At 43.9% G+C, this 20,498-nt stretch overlaps 1 protein-coding gene across 1 annotated transcript in view; it reads right to left on the bottom strand.

The window, feature by feature from the left end:
- LOC142586132 (putative sodium-dependent multivitamin transporter) overlaps positions 1 to 20,498 on the bottom strand; it is a 55,530-nt gene that overhangs the window by 10,726 nt on the left and 24,306 nt on the right. Inside the window, exons 3-5 of the mRNA XM_075697384.1 lie at positions 12,835 to 12,886; positions 12,398 to 12,465; positions 6,053 to 6,210 (exon numbers count right to left, since the gene is read on the bottom strand). Coding sequence (XP_075553499.1) covers positions 6,053 to 6,210; positions 12,398 to 12,465; positions 12,835 to 12,886 — 278 coding nt within the window. The remainder of the gene's footprint in view (positions 1 to 6,052; positions 6,211 to 12,397; positions 12,466 to 12,834; positions 12,887 to 20,498) is intronic.

Below are 20,498 nucleotides of genomic sequence, written 5' to 3'. Positions count from 1 at the left end.
GAAAGACGTACTAGAGGCGAAGACCTCGACAGCCCCCACCGCTGCTTCTAGTGGCTGGATTCCTTGAAGTGGAATACAATGGCCGAGAAAATCGATAGCTTCAACACCAAAATTCATTTCTGGGGTATAGCACCCCACCGTGTTCATACAGTCGCTAAAATGGAGGACAAAGGTGCTCTTTGTGCTTTTCGTATTTGCATATTGCAACGAGAATCTTGTCAATGCTGATAAAAATATGCTGGAGTGCGCGCATAACTTCGTCCTTGAACATTTGAAACATTTGCGCCGCATTCTTTAAACCATAAAAATGCGAAAACAACCAACTAGGCCAAATGAGGCAGTGCTTGCTGTCTTCGGAGTGTCGCTGGGTTCGACAGGAATTTCGTGGTACGCGCTCGTCAAATCGATCTTGCTGTATATTTTGCCTCCTCCGAGACGGGTGCCGAAGTGATCTATGTGGGGAAAGGGATAGTATTCCGGAGTAGTGAAGGCATTGAAAGCTTGGTAATGACCACAAGGCAACCAGTGGCCACTGTCCTGCTTGGGAACCAGATGGAGGGTTGAAGACCAATGCTGGAGCAGGGCAGAATAACGCCGAGGTGAAGCATGTGTTAGAACTCACTGAGGGCGGCTTCCAACCTCCGTCCAGCGAGTCTCCGTGGCCGGTGTGCTGCCAGCATACTATTGTGGTTATGCCATCCTTGTCATGGTGTCGTCATAAGACAGTCGCTATCATGCATCCGCCTTGAGACCATCGTCGTCATGCCATCGTGTTCGCGCCATGGTAGTCACACCAGTTCACGCCATTGCCACCAAACCATCTTCCTCATACCTCATTCGTATACAGTCGTCGTTATAAAATTGCTGTCATATATTCGCCAATGCATTGTCATCATAACATTGTCTAGCTATTAACGTCATTACGTCGTCGCTGGCATTTATTGTTGTGCCGCGGCCAGGGTGTGGTCGCGGGCGTTTCATCGTCATCGTTGTAACTTTGATATCTGACTCGTCATGCTGTCGTTGCCTGCCATCGTCTCTACACAGTCGTCGACCTACTCTTCTCGCAATGATGTCGCTGGCACTGTCATTTCAGCATAGCCATCACTTCAATAACGTAATATTATCGTCGTCATGCCATGGTCGTCAAGTCACATTCGTTGACGCACTGGCCTCACTCCTTAGTCATACTACGTTAATCATGCTGTAATCATTCAATCGCGATTATACCACCGTTACCACGTCATCGTTATCCTTGTGTCGTCTTTAGACAGTTCGTATCAGGGATTTGTTGTCATACCGTCGTTTTCATGCCGTCGTGGTCAGCCCTTCGTCTTCAGTGCAGCTTCCTCATCTGGTTGCCGTCATAGTGTTACCATCACGCCGTTTTCGTGATTCTCTGGTTGTTTTTCCTTTCTACTTGGGTCGTCTAAACCAGGTTGTCATCGTTACGCCGTTGTCGTCATTTAGGAATCATTATTTCATTCTCGCTATGCCGTCATCGTTACACAGCTTTTGGCGCTCTACCTACATAATTCCTTCTCTGTCATTCTAACCTCGCCACTGCATTGTCGTCACACAGTAATCTTCATTGAGCCATGCACATGGACAATCGTGGCAAGCGACTGGCATACCAAATTAGAATGATACCGGAGTAGTCGCATAGAGCCGAAAGAAAGGAAGTTTCTGAATGACCACTACGGAGCTTAATTCAACGCCACTGCAGCTATACTCTGTGTCGCTACATTCCTAGAGTGCTAATAGAATTTTTGTAGGCAGCCATCGCGAGATACGTTCGCTAATTCTTTTTTTCCTCCATTTGGCCATCTATGCTGATGATGTAACAATTTCGACAAATGCTAACCTTAGTTATCGCCAAGAATGACGTTTCTGATAGCATCCAAGAAGCAGGGCTTTCACCGCTTCCATCGAAAAACGCAGATTTCACACTGGAATATTACAAGACTGGTCAACATGCCCATGGAATTGATGAACTTATCCATGGAGGGCTGGAAATTCATTGGCACACTTTTCTTAAAGTTCGCGGTGCTCCAATCCACCGAGATTGAAAACCAACGACTTAGCTCCCAGAAATATCACAACTACGGCAAATTACGTCCTGCATGACTTCCCGTACTACTACGAAGGCAGGGTGCCAGGAGAGCCATCGCTCACGTTATTCACAGGTGTGCTTATGGCTTCCAAAGTAGTCTATAGCTAAAGCTTCAAATTTCTCAAAAATTAGGAGGAAGTCACAATACATTGAATGAATTGAAAAACCTTGTGAATAGTGATGGGCTTACCATACTGCGCTAATGTAGCATATTTGCTAGAGCAGACCCATATAAACACAATCTCCAACAAAGATTTGGCACTAGAGGTGGCGCAAATACTCTGCATCCATAAAAGAAAGACCCGAAGATGCATTCGTGCGAGATTGGGATGCAGATTTTATATAGCAGACTCTTTTTCCCTTCTTGCATCTCCTTGGGACTGGCCTATGCTCATCGACCACCAACTTAAAACGAAAAACGCAGGCAGGATGCAATACCAGCGAAGAGCAGCTGTTTTACCAAGACACAACGCACGGCGGCGAAGAGATCAAGAAGCTGGCGATAAATGTAGGTGAATATACACACTAATAATGCAGTCGACGAGGAAGAAATAATCGTCACTGCATTGCACAGAACAAGCGATAATGTGCCCGGTACCCACGTCGGTCACCTTAGAGCAGGTGAAGCGCAACTGGTGGCTATACTTCTGCTGATGTCGATCATAGCTACCAGTAATAATCTCAAAGTTTCAGTCTCCTTCATGGTTACTGGCAAGACATCGAACAATATTGGTAACCACTTCAATAGTGCCATACAATGTACGCGGACTCTCGGGAAGCTCTCAGGGTGTGTTCCTCGCACCAGAATCAGACAGTTACAGGAATACACGATGCCTGCAGCCCTCTCGACTGAGTTACTTGCCTTTTGTGTGTTATCTGCAACGAGGGCACCGGCAAAGCTACAATACAGACTTCGCAAGCACCATTTGCAAGCCACGTAGAAGGGCGCCTTGAGCACACTCTTCGCACTGGCAGTGCTGGCTCCCGCAGATTCTCATCAATGCATGATTATCGCCCGCAAATAGCCCGACCATTGCAAAATTATCCTTGCACTTTTGTCGACTTCTCAAATGCCTAGAGGGGTAAATCTTAATCCAAGCCTCTGCTTCACCGCCTCACCCACTATTCCTTCACCTCTGCCTCCATATGCTAGAAGCACAAAAAGGCCCCGCATACCGTTCCTGTATATTCTTAAATACCTGTCTTTTTCTTTGTATTTATCTTGCATGTCTTCACTTAGCTACCGTTCTCTAATTAAATGTTTAGTTTCTGACTGCTCAATTTGTTTGCTTTTCTCAAATTCATATTTGGCTATCCTATTACATTTCACGCTATCCATGAAGGTAACAAGACGACGTCAGGAAGAAAAAAAATCTGAAGATAACTTGGACCCTCTGCGTCTATTTCCTTACGAGTGAAAAAAGAGAATGGACTGCCTGCTCAAGTGGCGAAGATAAGTTGTTGCATACGAAGCACGTGGAGGGAGGGGCGTACGATATTCTTCTCGAGTACACTGAAGTTGAGCGGGATTTCACCTATCGTATCAGTGCCTGGCATGATTGCGCTATTCAGGATGAGTTTCAGGTTGCGCTATTCAGGATCAGTTGAGTGGCTGACAGGTCAATACTGGACTGTGAGTTTGTTCGCACTAAGATCAAGTCCTCGCATCAGAATCACTTTCTTTCTTTCTTGTAATTGTCTCTACCATAATTTTCTGATTGAGATGACGACAGTGGTGTACATGAAAACGACCAGGGCGGGTAAGGTAACACCTGCTTTGACTGCAAAAGGTTTTAAGGTCTGCTAAAAAAATGTTCTGTCGTAGTTGAAGTGGAACAAGGGCGAAGCGCATCGATTGCGCTGCAGCGTCCTTACAGTTATGGTGCACCGTGATTGCGCCTCGGACATTTTGCTTGTGAGCTGGTGGCAGCGCACGCGTATCACGCCGTGGGTGATATCGTTGGTACATCTTGGGTCGACATCAAATTCGATGGGTCAATTAAGCCTGCCTATTTTGAAAAAAAAAGATTTAGATTTTCTTAGGTTTTCTCTCAGTTTCGCGCCGCAGCCACCACCCGCACTAACGTTCCTACTCAATGAAGGAAATTGAAGAAGAAGCAGGTTACTTTCCTTGTGTTTTGAAGCGTTATGTTCCCTTATCTCGTTGCTAATTCTCTCTGTTGACGCTTTAGCACGACCAGAAAGGAAAACGAGAGAGCTCGGAAAGGCGTCCGATGAAGCTCTTTGGTTAACGCCCCGTGAGCTTTGGATAATGACAGAACAGGGACGCGACACAAACTTTGGTTACATATAGCACCACCTACGCGCTTAACGTGGATGGCGAAGCCGATCGATTGCACCGCAGTATTCTGGCTGTTGCGGTGCGTCGTCATCGAGCCTCGACTATTTTGCCTGTGTGCTGGTGGCAGCGCAGGCATTTGACGCTGTGGGTAGCATCCTGGCTGCATCTTGGGTGACAAAACCCAGCGACTGTGCATCGCACTATGGCTATGGTTTAGCCCCATCAGTGTGATGCCGCGCCTTTTTTTTTTCTTGAGCCGGAAGGGCCGCAAACACTAGCCGCCGCGTCCCATTAACCAGGTGGTGGTTAACTTTAGACAGTTAAACAGAAGACAGACTCGCTCTTTACGTGGACATCATGCGGGATCAAAGTGCGCATGCGCCGAACATAGGGGGCCCTGTCACGTCTCAGGTACGCGTGAAATCTGCGCCCTTCCTTCACGTCACGCCACGTACGTGACGTACTTTGCAAGCTTAGTGCACCTGGTCTCACAACAGCCAAGAGCAGTTCTAAAATGACATAGAGTGGCGCGTACTGTCGCATGAGCACCGAGACATGGCATGTCAAGAATTTATTCAGGTCCGGAAGAGTTCACCTCTGAAGGGAGCCGGGAAGAACCGATGGCTTCACCCATGACGGGACTGGCAAACAGCCAGAAGGCTGCAAGACATTTCGCAGTTTGGAAGCGGCCAGGGAACACAGCACAATCTTGCACGGACGCCCAATTCGCGACGTGCGAGAATTGTGCATTCGCTCTGGTTGGGGCTCTTCTTGAACGAGCTTGGCGAGAGTAGCGTTCATTTCTACCCGTAGATGTCTAAGTATACACACGAATCAACATCTCTACTCTTGCTAGGCCTTCACTCATTGACTGATCTGTAGGTGAAAGCGTCAGTGTACCAAGCATTCGGTGAGCAGTCAACACAGAACTCTCCCTTTAGCGTGCGCAAAACTTCTGCATACGTAAAACTAACACTGCTTACTACGGCATTGGAAGCGCCAGCGGCAGTTCCGTGCTCGGCAGACTGCTTCGCTCCTGGTGACAGTGTACGCTGCGAAAGTGTTTGAGTAGTGCATCATTCGAGAGAGCGTAGTAATTCAAACAAAGATGCTATACTACCTTCTTTACACCTAGGTGTCCTGCAAGAACCAGAACCTGCAGAACCCCTTAAGGCTGAGGACCCTAGAGATCTGGAGCAGAAAGGCCTTGCCCACAACGCACATTCGCGCAACGCACTCGTAACAGTCCCGTGAGTATATTGATCCCCTTTCATTCGTCCCACGCATTGCCTCAGTATCTATTTGCAAACAGAATCAAAGTTTGCAACACATAAATAAAACTGTTGGAATATGGCTCATTTCTGCAATAATGTAACAGTGTAAAACCGGAAGTGAACGCAGGAAAATCTGCTTTTCTGGACCCCAATTCACTTCAACAAAAGTTTCGTAGTCGTAGATGTCGCACACGCTGTCACTTCAGTATTATCGATAAGTACTTCCCGTCTTTGTTCTTAGAAGAATGAAATGAATGCTTAAAAATAACAATGACAGTATTTCTAACTTGGAATGTATGAATATATAAGGTGGTATGATATAGGGTTTCCCTAAATTTGACAGAAATCAAGATAAATTCTTACTTCCCGATGTACGACCACGTGTCAAATTCTTCTATTGGCTGGACAGATGTCCCTGGACTGCGCCAGTCAATAAAGACTTTCGTAATAATAGTTGCAGGGCCCAGTAGAATGAAGAGAAGCTGCACGCAGTCAGTCCACACGACCGCTCTGAGTCCACCCTGGAGAATTCGGGAAACAGTGATGCTGTCAAGGTTGCTAAATGTTGCAATGAGATACAGGGAATATAGACGTATTAATTACTAAAGTTTAAGCTGCATTGAATCATATACAGACGTGATGATTTGACAGAAATTTTCTTGCAGCAACGGCTACGCAGTCACACAAGGTTTATTACGCGCGGGCAATTACCATGCGTCCTTCAACAAACGTTGGTTCGCATAAAGTAAGAAGTAGATATACTGATTGCTAACACACACGTACAAAAGACCGCAAGAACTATTTCTAACACATTAAGAAAAGCGATTCAGCTATATTATGTCGCCTCCAACTCATCTTACGTCAGTCGTAAGGATTCAGAGAAGGTAAAAGATCACATGAGGTTGCCGATTGCTCCATTTCTCTGTGTTGTTTTCTTTATTAATTTTATGTTGCGTGTTTACTTACAAATCAGTGTAGTGCTACCACCCAAGCGTTCTCTCGAACGTTTCCAAGCATTTCGTGTTCGTCATAACAAAAAATAACAGCCTAAATAAACCCTGCACGCATAACGTTGCCTTACAGGTATCACTAAAGCACACCAAACTTTTATTAGAATTGTAAATTATATATACCAAATGCTTTCATTCATATTTGCTTTGATTTACCCACTGCATCTTAGCCATTCGGTTCTGGGTTCATTTTATAGAATGGCAATGTCCCACTACGCCCAGTTCCGGCATGCAACACGGAGATATTGCATATAAACCTTCTACGCTGATCGGGAACGTCGAGGTTTGTCCCGTTTAAAAAAATCACTTGAAAGAAAAATTAGAACCAATATGGCCAGCTCACAAGTATCTGTAAGGCGTGCCGGACTCTTAATAGAATCGCAAAATATTTAGTATTCATTGTTTTAACCACTTCGTACAGTTTGTGGTTGTTGCCATTACTACAGATTGGGCATGTCATACTATGGGCGATTTTGAGATAAGACACCAAATATAATGTCAGCTCAAAGATATCTCTAAAACAGACGAGTATGTTTAAAAGATACAACAATAAATTTCACAAATTGTTTGATTTTCTTTATTGCATTCCGACATTCTGCATGAGCCACTGGGCGTTGCCCGTTATTGGCCACCCTCCAGAGTGGTTATCAGACTGGTAGAAGAGCTACACAATTCCAAAACGTTACCCGCCGTCGTTGCTGAGTAGCTAGGGAGTTGGGCTGCTAAGCACGAAGTGGCGGGATCGAATACTGGCCTCGGCACCCTCATTTCTATGGGGGAAAATGCGAAAATACCCCTGTACTTAGATTTATGTGCACGTTAAAAAACCCCAGGTGATCAAAATTTCCGGTGTCCTCGCCTACGGCGTGCCTCATAACCATAAAGTGGTTTTGGCACGCATAACCTTATAATTTTCAACCCCTAGACGTTGCTTGATACGTGTCGTGCTTTGTATACGCCTGTCAGTACTATTCTTCGTGCGACCAGCACAATCGATTGCCTTTGTCTTTTTGACATCTCTAGTTGTGCCTCACACTGCGGGTGAGCCTGATTTGGTGTTTGCTTTTACGGATCGCTTGTGAAAAATGTCAAGGATAGGTAAAAATTGCGCGACTATAAAGTTTTCACGTTTGTGTTGGAAAATCCTAAAATTTCATGAGAACACTTTTCTTTTGCTACGGATGCATGTAAACAAAATTGCATGCCTCGTGCTTACTTCTAATATATTTACGCCCTCTCCAGATACATTCCAACATGCGCGTTCTATTTGCATATATTTTTCATCAACACAGGCATCAAGTGGAACATTCAGCCCAAAAGCGCAATCCTTCATATGAACCCTCATCATTTGAAAGCAATCACTTAGTCACATTTTATGCGAACGCTTTCTTCAGAGACACTGTATGATTCTGAGAAGTCTTGCAGTATGAATAAAACAAGATAACGCACTCAGAGTCTCCTGACCATGGATGTTGTTGCTATTGTGCCAAATAGCTCGTAGTTGAAAATAAACGAAATTGAATTAGGTGCCAGTCGACAAGGTTGAACATCGGTGCTCCAGCACAGAAGCCCGATGGTATGACGTTTAAACCAAAATACCATGTGTAATTCAATCTTGCCGACGGCCGCTGACGTTTTTACACGAGTACCACGTTTGTGTCATGCCCTGCTTTATATGAACACCACGTTTATCATATGTCGTACCATGGGTGTGTGAGAAAACATGCGGAATAGCGTTGATATGTGCGAAGGTATATCATTTGATTACCCGCTTCACGAAAGCTCAGCCACCATGGTTGCTCAGGGGCTATGGTGTTAGGCTGCTGAACACGAGGTCGCGGGTCGAACCCCGGTGATCGCGGCCGCTTTTCGATGGGGCGAAATGCGAAAATACCGTGTACCTAATTTAGGTGCACGTTAAAGAACCCCAGGCGGTCGAGACTTCCGGAGTCCTACACTACGGCGCGTCTCGTAATCAGAAAGTGGTTTTCGCACATAAAACACCGTAATATATTTTTTCACGAAAGCTTCACTTCAGATGGATTCCATGATGTGTGCTGAATATGAAAAATTTTGTTAATTTAGTTTAAACGGTTCTCGCATCCGCCCCTCACATAAACCCTTTCATTCGATGGGTTGATAATCAATAACAAAAATCAGGCCGATATCCAACAAGGTGTAGCATCAATTCAGCGGATAAAGAGGGCTATGTAAGCAAACATGGCGGGTTTGTGGGCCGATCCTTGCCCTTAATTCCGGATAGCCTGCCTCGCAATTGTTAAATGGTGAATGTTAATGCGAGGAAATCATAATGAAAGCGCTATCAAGGGCGAGAGATGGAAAACCCCGGTAGCCATCGCTTTGCGCTCGTTCACGTCGTCATTGCCTCTGTCTCGTGGTTGAGTGCTGGTTTCTCACGGAGTAGTTGTTGCGTAGTGTCCAAAATACACTTGTGGCGAGTAGAGGTGGAGCGCCTATAAATGTTGTGGCGTTGGCATGGTGAAATTTCTGATAAAAAGTTTAATGTTACCCTTTAGTACTTCTTGCAGCATTTCGAATTTTAGGTGTATTATAACCCCCTTCGCATTGGCTGCAAATATATATTAGGTTCAACCGCAATGCTTTCCATTACCCAGTACACATAAGCCATCATGCACTTCGGCCCGTAGCGCAAGTCTAACAGCGTCTCGCGCTGGCGAGTGCGATGGAAGTAGTCGTAAGTATATGTGTATACACCTGAACCTGAAGCAGTGATAATCGTTTACACGTTTTGTGAAATAATTAATTCAACCCAATTCGTGGCCTTGTAGAAAAATTGAATGTCTAATTCAGACATGTACCATTTTCTCAACAGCATTACTTGGCAGGGAAGGCCATAAACGCGACGATTCATTATCCTGGTGATAAAATTGCATGCCTCTAACTATATAAAATTAAACTGCCACGTTTTCATTCATTGGCCGTTGTCATGCTTCATCTTTGATTTGTAAAGGCTTGGTTTTGTGAACGTACATCGGTGAAATGTCTTACACTTGTGTACTTTGTTGCCATTAGTGGTGTCTACAATAATTTCTTGTTATTTAAATTATGTACGCATCCAACGTGCAGTTTCGAGCGAATAATAAATTAAGCTTTTGTGGAGCGTTTAAATAAATGCTGGGACTAATCATACTCCGCAGCGTGTTATAACATAGTAAATACGGGCCGGCCCGGAATATCAGCCACACGAGGAGCCAGCACAACGTGACCCACGTATTCAACGCGGCCGAGGACTCCACTGCATTCTAGACAGGCCCAAATTTTACTGCGCTATTTTCGGATTCACCCCACTTTGCTATAACGCTAGCTTCAGGGCCTGCTGAACTGATTTGAAAAATCCAAAATGCAGAAGCTCCTTGGTCTCGTAACTTGTCTTGGTTCCAAAGCGCTTCCAAAGTGATTCTTTTGTATTGCTTCAACAAAAGCAGTATGACAACACAGCGCCTACATAACATAATCGAATTGATAAATCAGAGCAGGCAAATGGACGAACGGAAGATGTAGCACGCGAAGACGCTGCTCTTATAGGTGTCTTTTTTCCATCACTTTCGCGCAGCTTTGTTATTCATATTGTGAAAACAACTAATCAAAGATTCATGCCGGATACATGATGTTAAAGTAGCAGTGACATAACGGTAGATGCCAACTACGCTAGAGACATCCCGTAAGCTATTGCTTGAAGCACCAACCCAGGCACCTACATCAAATAAGATTCGCGTCCCTACATTCTCAATCTTCGCGGGGTCCGCCTACTATATTTAGTTATTTCGTATACAAGAATAATGTTTATCCCAGAATCTGCGGAAACCGGCGCACGCGAATCTTTAATGAGCTAGGAAAGCAAAACGGAGCATCGCGAGAAGAGACGCGCTGCCGAAATCAATGCCCTGCTGACGCAGGGCAACCTTGTTTACCACGCATACTCAATTTATCATCCGCAAACAAATGAAGCAGCTTACTCTTTACTAGGCCTCTGGACGACATACTGACCATACACGTCGGCACAAAGCACACGCACTGGGAGCTAGTCCGCCCATTTGTCACCTACGGCTTTAACACCACCACGCAAGTCATTACTGGCCCTTCCTGTTATTCTTTGGACACAAGCTTCCACGTTGTAGTGATTCGCCGGTTCCTACCTTTCCTCGGGCTACCTTGAAAAGCTTTGGTTCCCACCACATACCTAAAAGTCCATGTTGCGCTAGTCAACCGCTCAGAGCTTCAGCGACCTATTATTTGTTGTGAATTCTCGTCGGTACTTGGCATGGTGTGAAGAGACGGTTGCCCATTGCACAAATTTAAAATAAGGTGTGGTTTGGCGTGCGAGAACCGCAATTTTATCATAGGCCCACCGTCGTGGGGCAATCAGGATTCATTTCAATGATGTGAGGTTCTTCTGGGTGCATCTAAATTATGTACTCGAGTAATTTCACTGGGATCGAAAAAAAAGCGATAGAGAGCGAGGAAGAAAGACGGACAGAACGCCAGGACACCAACCAGCTGAACAAAGTATCCTGCTCAATCATTTTTGCATTTCACCTGGATCCAAATGCGCACGATATCGCCGGTATCGATCTCGCGACCTAGTGCTCAGCAGCTTAACAGCGTAATGGGCTCTGGGATTCCGTGGCGCGTTGCCCTAAATGTAGTTCATTATTTTATATGTTCAAGTCGCAACTTTCACACTTGGGCTCGATTCGAATCCTTTAACTTGGTTGTCCACAAAAAAATTAATTTTCTGAATGCAAGTAATTTTTGTGGGCAGCCGAGATGGTGCTTTGAAACCGACAAAGGTGTAAAGTTGTGACGCGGGGACGTCCGAAAATGAGTCCAGAGATGCAGTTACTCCGTGCGACTGTGATATTAGCCACTGTATCACACACACACCGACAGTCGAATGCACACCTTCAATGGTAATGCTTTAGCTGCCCGTGGCGTTGGGGTGCGGATATGACCTACATCACTATGACTTTTGCTGTTCTTTTGAAGGAGGCACTTTGCCGTACATCGACAGCTTCTTTCAAGGTATCACCTGATTCTTAATGGCAGTGACTTGTACTACAGGAGGCTGAGATGATGTTTGTAAATTGAAGTAACGGTTTGTACTTGTGAAGCATATCGTCACAGCAAATTTATCGATTGCTATTTTATTCAGGCAACATGTTAACCTTGCGCTATTCTGAATGTTTATTGTTTTCCCATTATTGTGGTAAACTGAATATGCTAAATGGGTATTGAACTTTAAGGTACTAGCATTTGTTCCTATAGCTTTTTTTTGAAATATTCCTTGGCGGTTTTTCGACAACCATTGAACACTGCCAATAATATGTTGATAATATCTGTTTTCTTAACCTCTATGGAACCTTTCGCCAGTAGGGGTCCTTCAGGACTGATAATTTTTTGAATAACACATCCAAATGCTCCGCAAACTATAATTTGAAAGTTGCCCGCAATACTTAATAATCTAAATTTCCAATATGACATTGGCTTAATGAGTGAGGTCGAAAATAATATTTAATAAATGCAGCTTCGTCACACATCTATCGAGATGAATATTATTGAAAATGAATTAAGCATGCATTAGCAGTTCCTGTAGCCACGGAGCATACGTTGCCGCTACAAATTCATACTAGTTGAAAATGTATTTCAGAAGTCTCACCAGAGCAGTGTAAATTGTCGAACTCAGCCCGATGACGATGTTGCACCACACAAGTGGAAGGCCAAATACTGGAAAAGTTAATTGCGATTGAATTCACAACCTCTGAAGAATATGACGGTGCCATTTTTGTCAAACGAGTGAGTGACAAAATAATACGCAGTTTTTTTAAATATCGGGAAAAAGTACGGCACAGATTTCTCATACAAACACACATCGTAGGCAGATACATCACAGAGTATTATTATAATGATGATAACGTTACCAAAATTGATATACAAAATTTGGTCTCCGAAGTCAAGCGGGGGAATTAAACATTTCAGCAAAAATGTGTTTCTGAAACAGGCTCCCTCTTATTCACTGCCTCAAAATTAAAAAGTACAGATGTTACACTTACATCGACAAAACCTACTCTATGCACCCGTACCGAGCATACTCACCGGTCACAAGGGTGAGACTTGCGGCAAAAATTGACACAGCGCCAATACTTAGCTGAAATTGCACAAAACGAAACACGCAACTGTGAGAACTCAAATAACTTTCTTTTTGTAGAATAAGTGCTTTGTTTAGAGCACGCTAAATATGTGTACCGTACACTGTCAGAGGCACATATTTACTCATTGTGGTGTATCAACGAATGAATTTCTTGGAAAGGCATGATTTGGGGTGTGGTCAAATATTACAGTGAAGCTGTTAACCTCTTGCTGGTCTCTGTTTTTCGTGTCCGCGTCCATTAGAGGAAATGTGCGCCGATCAAGAGGGCTTTGTCGGGCACAAGCAGTGGCTCGTACCTATGTAAGGCAGAGGTTTCAAGCAGCCGCAAATTGAAGCGAAAAATGAATACATTGACTTCAGTCAACCAAACAACGCATACTGTAATATAGTGACGGTAAATAATACGGCGGTGAAACTGCGAATGACGAAATTTACGTTTATTAGGCGAATTTGTGCCAACAAAAGCAAGTTACATTCAAAGCACAGCGACAGCGGGGGACACGGTCGGCGATTTGCGAAATCGGATCTGCATGTTACGCGCCTCGGCTTTTATAGGCGAATCATCCCAGGTTCGAGTGTAATTCCTGGTACCCACGTGGCTTCCAGAAAGTTCCACACAAGTCGCGTCACACATACAATCAGGTTACCCAAGCTTCAATGACAATAGAACCATCGATAACATTCGAGAAACTTCCGATACATGCGGGCGTGTCCCGCGCCGAGCGATAACATTCCTCAGATGGTGAAAGTCGCTAACCCGTAAAAGATAAACAAGTCCACGCGTCAATACAGTCCAAGAAAAAAAAAAGCAGGATCAAAACAAGGATCCGAACCGTCAATAAATTATTACACATCCTTCTCTGAAATACGCTTCAGCCAAAGATGCTCGTAAAGCGAGAAGCGAGGTGCGACGTGCGAAACGCGGGGATGAAGACGTTCGACGCGAGGGCTGCTTGCCCCTGCTGAGAGGATGCACCGTGAAACCAAAAATAAACATCGTTGGCGCAAATCTGACCGCGCCATACGAGCGCACGAACCCGCATCTCAGCGTTGAAAATGAGCCGAAGAAGCCGAACAGCGAAAGCAGCAACGTGACCACGTGAGATGGCAACGTATAGAGGAGGCCGAAGCTCGTAAACAACGGCTTGCGACACGTGTGCTTCAGACTGCGGCTCGTTATATCTTGCGAGATTTATCATCCCTCCGATCGTAGAAACTGATACATTGCCAAGTGAGCTGCAGGCTTTGGACTTTACGCGTTACAGGAATGTAACATGCTGCCGAACTTTTTTTTTGAATCACCTCGCACGACACCGACTGCTTGTAATGTATGCAGTACTTACATACAGCAGAACAAGCCAGGGGATCAAGGGAAGTCAAGGAATGTCCGGTGAGTATTCCGTATTGTGATTTCGTGGAGCGTTCACGCCTGCTAGCTGTCATATTTACCTTGATATTGAAAGCTACAATGCTTTTAAGTTTGTGTGTCTTTAACAAAGCCAGTGAACCAAATTTCTATTTTAAAGATACATCGTAATTGTACACCTGAATAGAGGCATCATCCTCTCTTGATACGCAGGCCACAACATGAATACAAACTCGACAGTAGTCTCTATCCTCGAGGTATTAAGTCAAATATTGTAGTTGTAGAAGGTTTCCTTTTTTTCATTTTTCTATCGTGTTATCAAGAAAATCCACAAAAAACGCACTCGATCAACCTACAATATTCGCTAATCAGTTAGTACGAGCTGTACTAAAAGTGACGCAGTACCAACAGGAGCGCTGAAGCAACCAATATTCATGCAATATAAAGAAATTTTCGCATAACTAGAAATGCCCGTCATTAGGATCCCTTGTGGGCAATATATTTTCATCTGTTTTAAAACTGTGTAAAAATATTTGGCACCAATAATTGCACCACCACGCCGGCTCGGCAAACTCTAACCAAGAGACTGCATTTGGGAAGACGACCAATGGGCAAGGAAAGCTATCGCAAGAGATGCGCAAGCAATTGCTCAAGCCGCGTTGTGGCAGTTGTAAAAGATATGAAACAACCGGCGCGTATGGAAACACGAAAACGGGCGTTGAGGACGCGTGTAAATCAATATCGAATTTTGATGTCGCCACTGCTATGCTTTCATATAATTTCATCAGTCATGAGCGAGCTCTTAGGCCTATTGTAGTATTTTCACAATATTAACATGCACGTGTAAAATGTGTGCGCAACTCTGAGAGCTACCATGGAACGCGGCATTTCTGAGAATCTAGTGGTATTTTATACTCACCCCCGACCAATATAATCAACGTAAAATATCTATGAGCTATTGGGGGAAGGCCACGTAGGCCTCTTTAAATTACAGAGTTTTTACAAAATATCGTTCATTATTCTCTGGCTGAATTATCGATATTGTACTTCCAGCGAGAATGCTACGTATTTGTGTCATCGATTATCACGCATTTCTGGGGCCGTATGCAGAAAGAGATAGGGCCATCGGTTTGGCGCAAGCTAGAAAACACCTGCTTCATACGGCAGTAAATGAGAGTGAGTAATGCCAAGATGACAATTAGTGTCATACCACCACAAGGCAAATTATCCTGTATCGGTATTGAAGGAAGCATGGGTTGCTTGTTTTGAAAACCTGTAGCTTTGTGTAGGCTTAAGAGGAAGCTTTAGCTCGGGCCCAATTCCGACGCGGCCTATTCAAATACATGTAAAACGCAAAAACGTTTCTATGAGATAACTCCTGGACCGATTTTGATGAAATTTGTTGCATTTGAAAGAGAAAGTTAAATTCTAGTGACTGTTGGAAGCGGAATTTCGATTTAGGGCTTGAATTTTCCTAAAACGATTTTCAAATATTTGACCGTTTGAAAAAAGTAGAAACACGAAGTTTACAAATTGATAGCTATGCATCAAGAACTGATATCGCGGTTCTGTAAACGGCATCCATTAGATCATTCAAAGCGGACAAATTCAATATGTCATTTTACATCTTACATGAATTTGTTACGTTGGTTACAACGGTTTTACAAAAGTTGTATTTCCCTATGATTAAATTTTTTTATATTCATGCGTAACACATCAATTTTGTCCGCTATGGATGTACTTTTAGATGCAATTCACATAATTGTATTACATTCTTTGGTGGTTGAGTTACAGAGTTGTAAACTTGATAGTTTCGTTTTTTGAAAATTTTTGATTTTCGCCAATTTTTAATAAAAGATGGACGACCTAACTCAAAAATTCGAAACCAACAGTCACTAGATATTAAGTTTTTCTTTTAAATGCAACAAACCTCGTCAAATTCGGTGCAGTGGTTGCCGAGAAAAACGAATTCTCCTTTTACATGTATTTAGATAGGAGCACTCGAGCTAAAGCTTCCTCTTAACTCTAGTTCTACGAACATTGCTGATGTCATCGGAAGCATGCCTATAGAGCTAGTAGGTCTTTGACCATCAATTGTCATTCTTTGCTTTGCGTATCGTGTGTCAGGTGGTAAAGCAGAATGAATCAACTGAAGCAACGCGCAAATCCATTTCATAGGCATGAACGCAGCTGTGCCAGGAAAGGCTGAGCGTAACCATAATTGTAAACCTGCGCTGGCACGACGAACTTGGGCTCATTGATGGTTGATATGTTGAGGTTGATACTGCTGAGCTTCAGGAAAGAGATTCGGGCATTTAAGTACATAACAAATACTTGCACATCACATGTACCTTAGCGTACCGCAAGAAACATGGCTGCGTTTCTACGATTGTTTGTTATGTGTACCTCAGCGGCTCTTAAGGGATTGGGGATGTTTTCATATATCCGTGACTGCTATGATTTTCACTATGTATTGGCGCTTTATTTCCTGATATCATTGTAGCGTTCCTAACTTTAACGGCAGCAGAAATAACATAATCTCATTGAGGCGGTCTCCGAGACATAATCTCTGAGAAACGAGCTGTGCCTTCAAATTCTAAATTTTGCGGACCATTTCAAGTGATTAAGACGGCACACCAGCATGGAATATTGAAGAATGTCTGGTAAACCGGAGCCTCGGGTCAAACGGAGTGCGCCTCTATTGAGTATTACTCCAGCAGATGTAATTAAAAGAAGTCCGGAAGAGTGAAGCGGTCTGCGCTGGACGCGTGAAAGAAATGGGCTAGGGGAGAAGTGAGAACGAAGTTGGAATAAAATGGCGGAGGACACACGTCTCACTGAGCTTATGTAATTTCTTCTGCCGTTCTTGTTAGGAGCGCTCCATTCATAAATCGCACAATTGATGGAATTCTACAGTTTCTGTAATTATTGGTCAAGGGAGTCAGGTACCTAAAGTTGGTTCATGGTTCATGTTTGGTTAAAAAAAAGTCATAGGGGTATTTGCCCAGGAGTGTGTGTGTGTGGGGGGGGGGGCAACACCATTAATTGCCCGCCTACTGTTGAAAGTTGGGGCAAAGAATGTCATTTGACCCGCCTGCACCGCTTTTGTGAAGGGGCCACTTTCGGTGGCACGCTGGAAAGACCAGATAAAGTACAGTTGCAAGTAAATTTCTTTCTACTCGTGCAAGGTTCTGGGACCGTTCTCCACCAGCGCCAAGTTGTCTTTTCATGCACTTTCACTTCCATTAATTCATCGTTTCTTTGTTGCATTTATTAAGCACAAGTAATTTACCCTATGTTGCCCTTGCTGTCACCGTTTGTTGTCATATATATATATATATATATATATATATATAAGTGTGTGTGTGTGTGTGTGTGTGTGTGTGTGTGTTTTATTAACTACAGTTTCTTGAATTGACCCGTTGCGCTTGTAACCACTCCCCAACGTAATGACTGAGGGTATGCCAATAAATAAATCAATGACTACATGCGTGATGTTTTAGTTTCGCCTGGTGTCCTCATTGAACTAAAGGAGGAACCTTTGGCATCTGGTTACTGTAAAGAAAAGTTAATGGATGATGCGTAGGGGACGTTTAAAATAGACAAGTAATTGCGGCTTTCGGAAAAACGTATGCAATCACTCTAGAGTGTTCCGAGCCTGATAACAAGCGGATACCCGCCGCGGTTGCTTCGTGGCTATGGTGTTGGGCTACTAAGCACGCGGTAGCAGGATCAAATCCCGGCCATGGCGGCCTGATTTAAATGGAGACGAAATGCGAAAACATCCGTTCACTCAGATTTGCGTGCACGTTAAAGAAACCTAGGTGGTCCAAATTACCGCAGTACGACGTGCCTGTTAATCAGGCCGTGGTTTTCGTACAAAAAACCTCATGATTTCTTTTTCTAACGAGCGCAGCAGAATTGTGTCCGCCATCCTGGCAGAGCTATAAAAGCCAAGAAGACTACATTCAGCAGAAATTGCTGTTGTGAAGTTAAATGCGGTGCAATTAAACACAGCCATTGTAAAAACTTCGTATTACGGTGTTAGAGCGTGTGGTATGGCTTCTATCAGCTATGCTTCCCAGTGCCCAGATATAGCTGTTAAATTATGGGGTTTTACGTGCCAAAACCACTTTATGATTATGAGGCACGCCGTAGTGGAGGACTCCGGAAATTTCGACCACCTGGGGTTCTTTAACGTGCGCCTAAATCTAAGCAGTCCAGACATACCTGCATGTTACAACATGTTTACATTTCATGCTAAGTGGCGTGGGCACATAGTAACGGTAATACGCGGCAATAATTTTACGTTTCTGCTCCAGTTAGAAGCGCTGCAAATAATCGCTTAATAATTCAAGATTTTCAGGCGTTATAACACGCTTTGACTTGGATTTAGCGATGTCATTGTTGAAATAAATGAGGCCGTTTGTTAATATTTGGTGAAAATAAACGGCATGTTATGGACAATACGTAGGTAAACTTCAAAGACAGGGGTTTAATTGTGACATTTGCAGTAAATAACGCATGCAAGCATTACGGAAGTTTACTAATTTGTTTCGCGAACAACGAACTTATCCCGCTGGCTTGGGAGAACTGGTAACGCAACCGATATCAAATGTAGAGCAATTGAGTGGGGGGAGGGGGGAGGAGAGAGGGAGGGCGCCATGGTAAATAATGAAAGTATCAACCAACTACAGCCGATCTAAATCCCTTCACCGTAGTAAATGTCATGGCGAAGTAACATGTGCGTTGATGAATCACTGGCTTTCAAAAAAAAATCCCAAACGAGGTGCGTCAGAACATTACATGCGGCCAAATTCTCAAACGCAACAGCCATATCAATATATATATATATATATAGCGGCAACGTTTTGAAGTATTCAATGTATGCTCTGTGTAATATCGAACGTGCGAGGCTCAGCCGATAATCGCGGCTGTGTCTCGGTGCGCAAGGGAGGAAACAGGGGAAAACGTGCGCCGTCTTCCGTCGCACGCAAAGAACCGGGGGAGCGGAGGAAGGGGGAGGCATTGTACTTTCTGCCCCAACGCAGATCACTTTCAAGTTAAGCGCACGCAACCGCGCGTGGCCCCACCATCCGCCGTTACTGCACGCATAGGCGGACCGATTGCTTGCAACTTTGCATGTGCTGCGTTCTCGCCGCTCAGTTGGCGTTGAAGCGATAGAGATATCACTGCTGCTGCCGCATTTCCACACGCGAGGGTTTTTACAGCGGGTGTCAGCGGAGATCGAGTGTGATGGGTGCATGTTTGCCTGTGCGCGCTGAGGGCATCCTTGTTAATTTAGGTAGCACACGAGTGTTTGAAAGTTGATGTGGCCGATAAGATTACTACCATTATTTATTATGGCTGTCTACACATTGGCTATCGAAATCGAGGCTTCGCCGTACGGGCGCAGCTGGGACTTTTCTAATATATATATATATATATATATATATATATATATATATATATATATATATATATATATATATATATATATATATATAAACAGAGAGAAAGAGAGACGTCAGAGCGTTTCTGGGTGGCCTCCTCACTCACTCGAGAACTAGCTAGCACTCCACGGAAAAAAAGCTACACTCGGAGGGCGCAAGTAAATTAGGCATTAGAAGCGTCAACTTTCAACTTACACATTCTCAGAAATCTAAAGATCGATATCTAGTAGCAGTATGCCTGGCAAGGAAGACCAGTGGCTACTAATGACATAACATACCTGTGAAAGAAGAACGCGAGTCCTCTGTTTGGTGATAAATTTCGATAGCTTCATCCATCAAAGTTAGAGAAGGTCAGCTAGGTTAACTTACATAACAGCAGTAGAAGATACATGCACGAGGAAAACGTACAGGATGTGAAGGCTCACTATTTCCTTATTCACGAAAAATCTAAATCATATAGAAAGGAAGCCGAGAAAAGCGAAGAGAAAATACGTTTGCTTTATGTGAAATTTACAAATAAGGAGGAATGAGGAGAAGAAATTTCAATAAAAACAACTTGCCCCACCGCTCGTATTCAAATCTGTCACGTCTGCCTAAAGCGGAAGGTTCTCCATTATTTGATCTGCGGCGGCGCCTGTTTCTGCGCTCACTTTCTAGTTTAACTGTTTATTCGTACTAGAAGAACGGCTTAAATAGAGGAAGTGCTTTCTTGCCGGTGCTTCTTCTTTTCCTCGTTTCATTGACGACAGAGAAGTGCGTGACATACAACGGCATTTGAGCCAAGCTTTAA

Source organism: Dermacentor variabilis, chromosome 6, assembly GCF_050947875.1.
Source record: "Dermacentor variabilis isolate Ectoservices chromosome 6, ASM5094787v1, whole genome shotgun sequence".
NCBI classification, from domain to species: Eukaryota; Metazoa; Arthropoda; class Arachnida; order Ixodida; family Ixodidae; genus Dermacentor; species Dermacentor variabilis.
The sequence above is the reverse complement of the archived record's forward strand: the minus strand, read 5'-3'. Positions and strand labels throughout refer to the sequence as shown.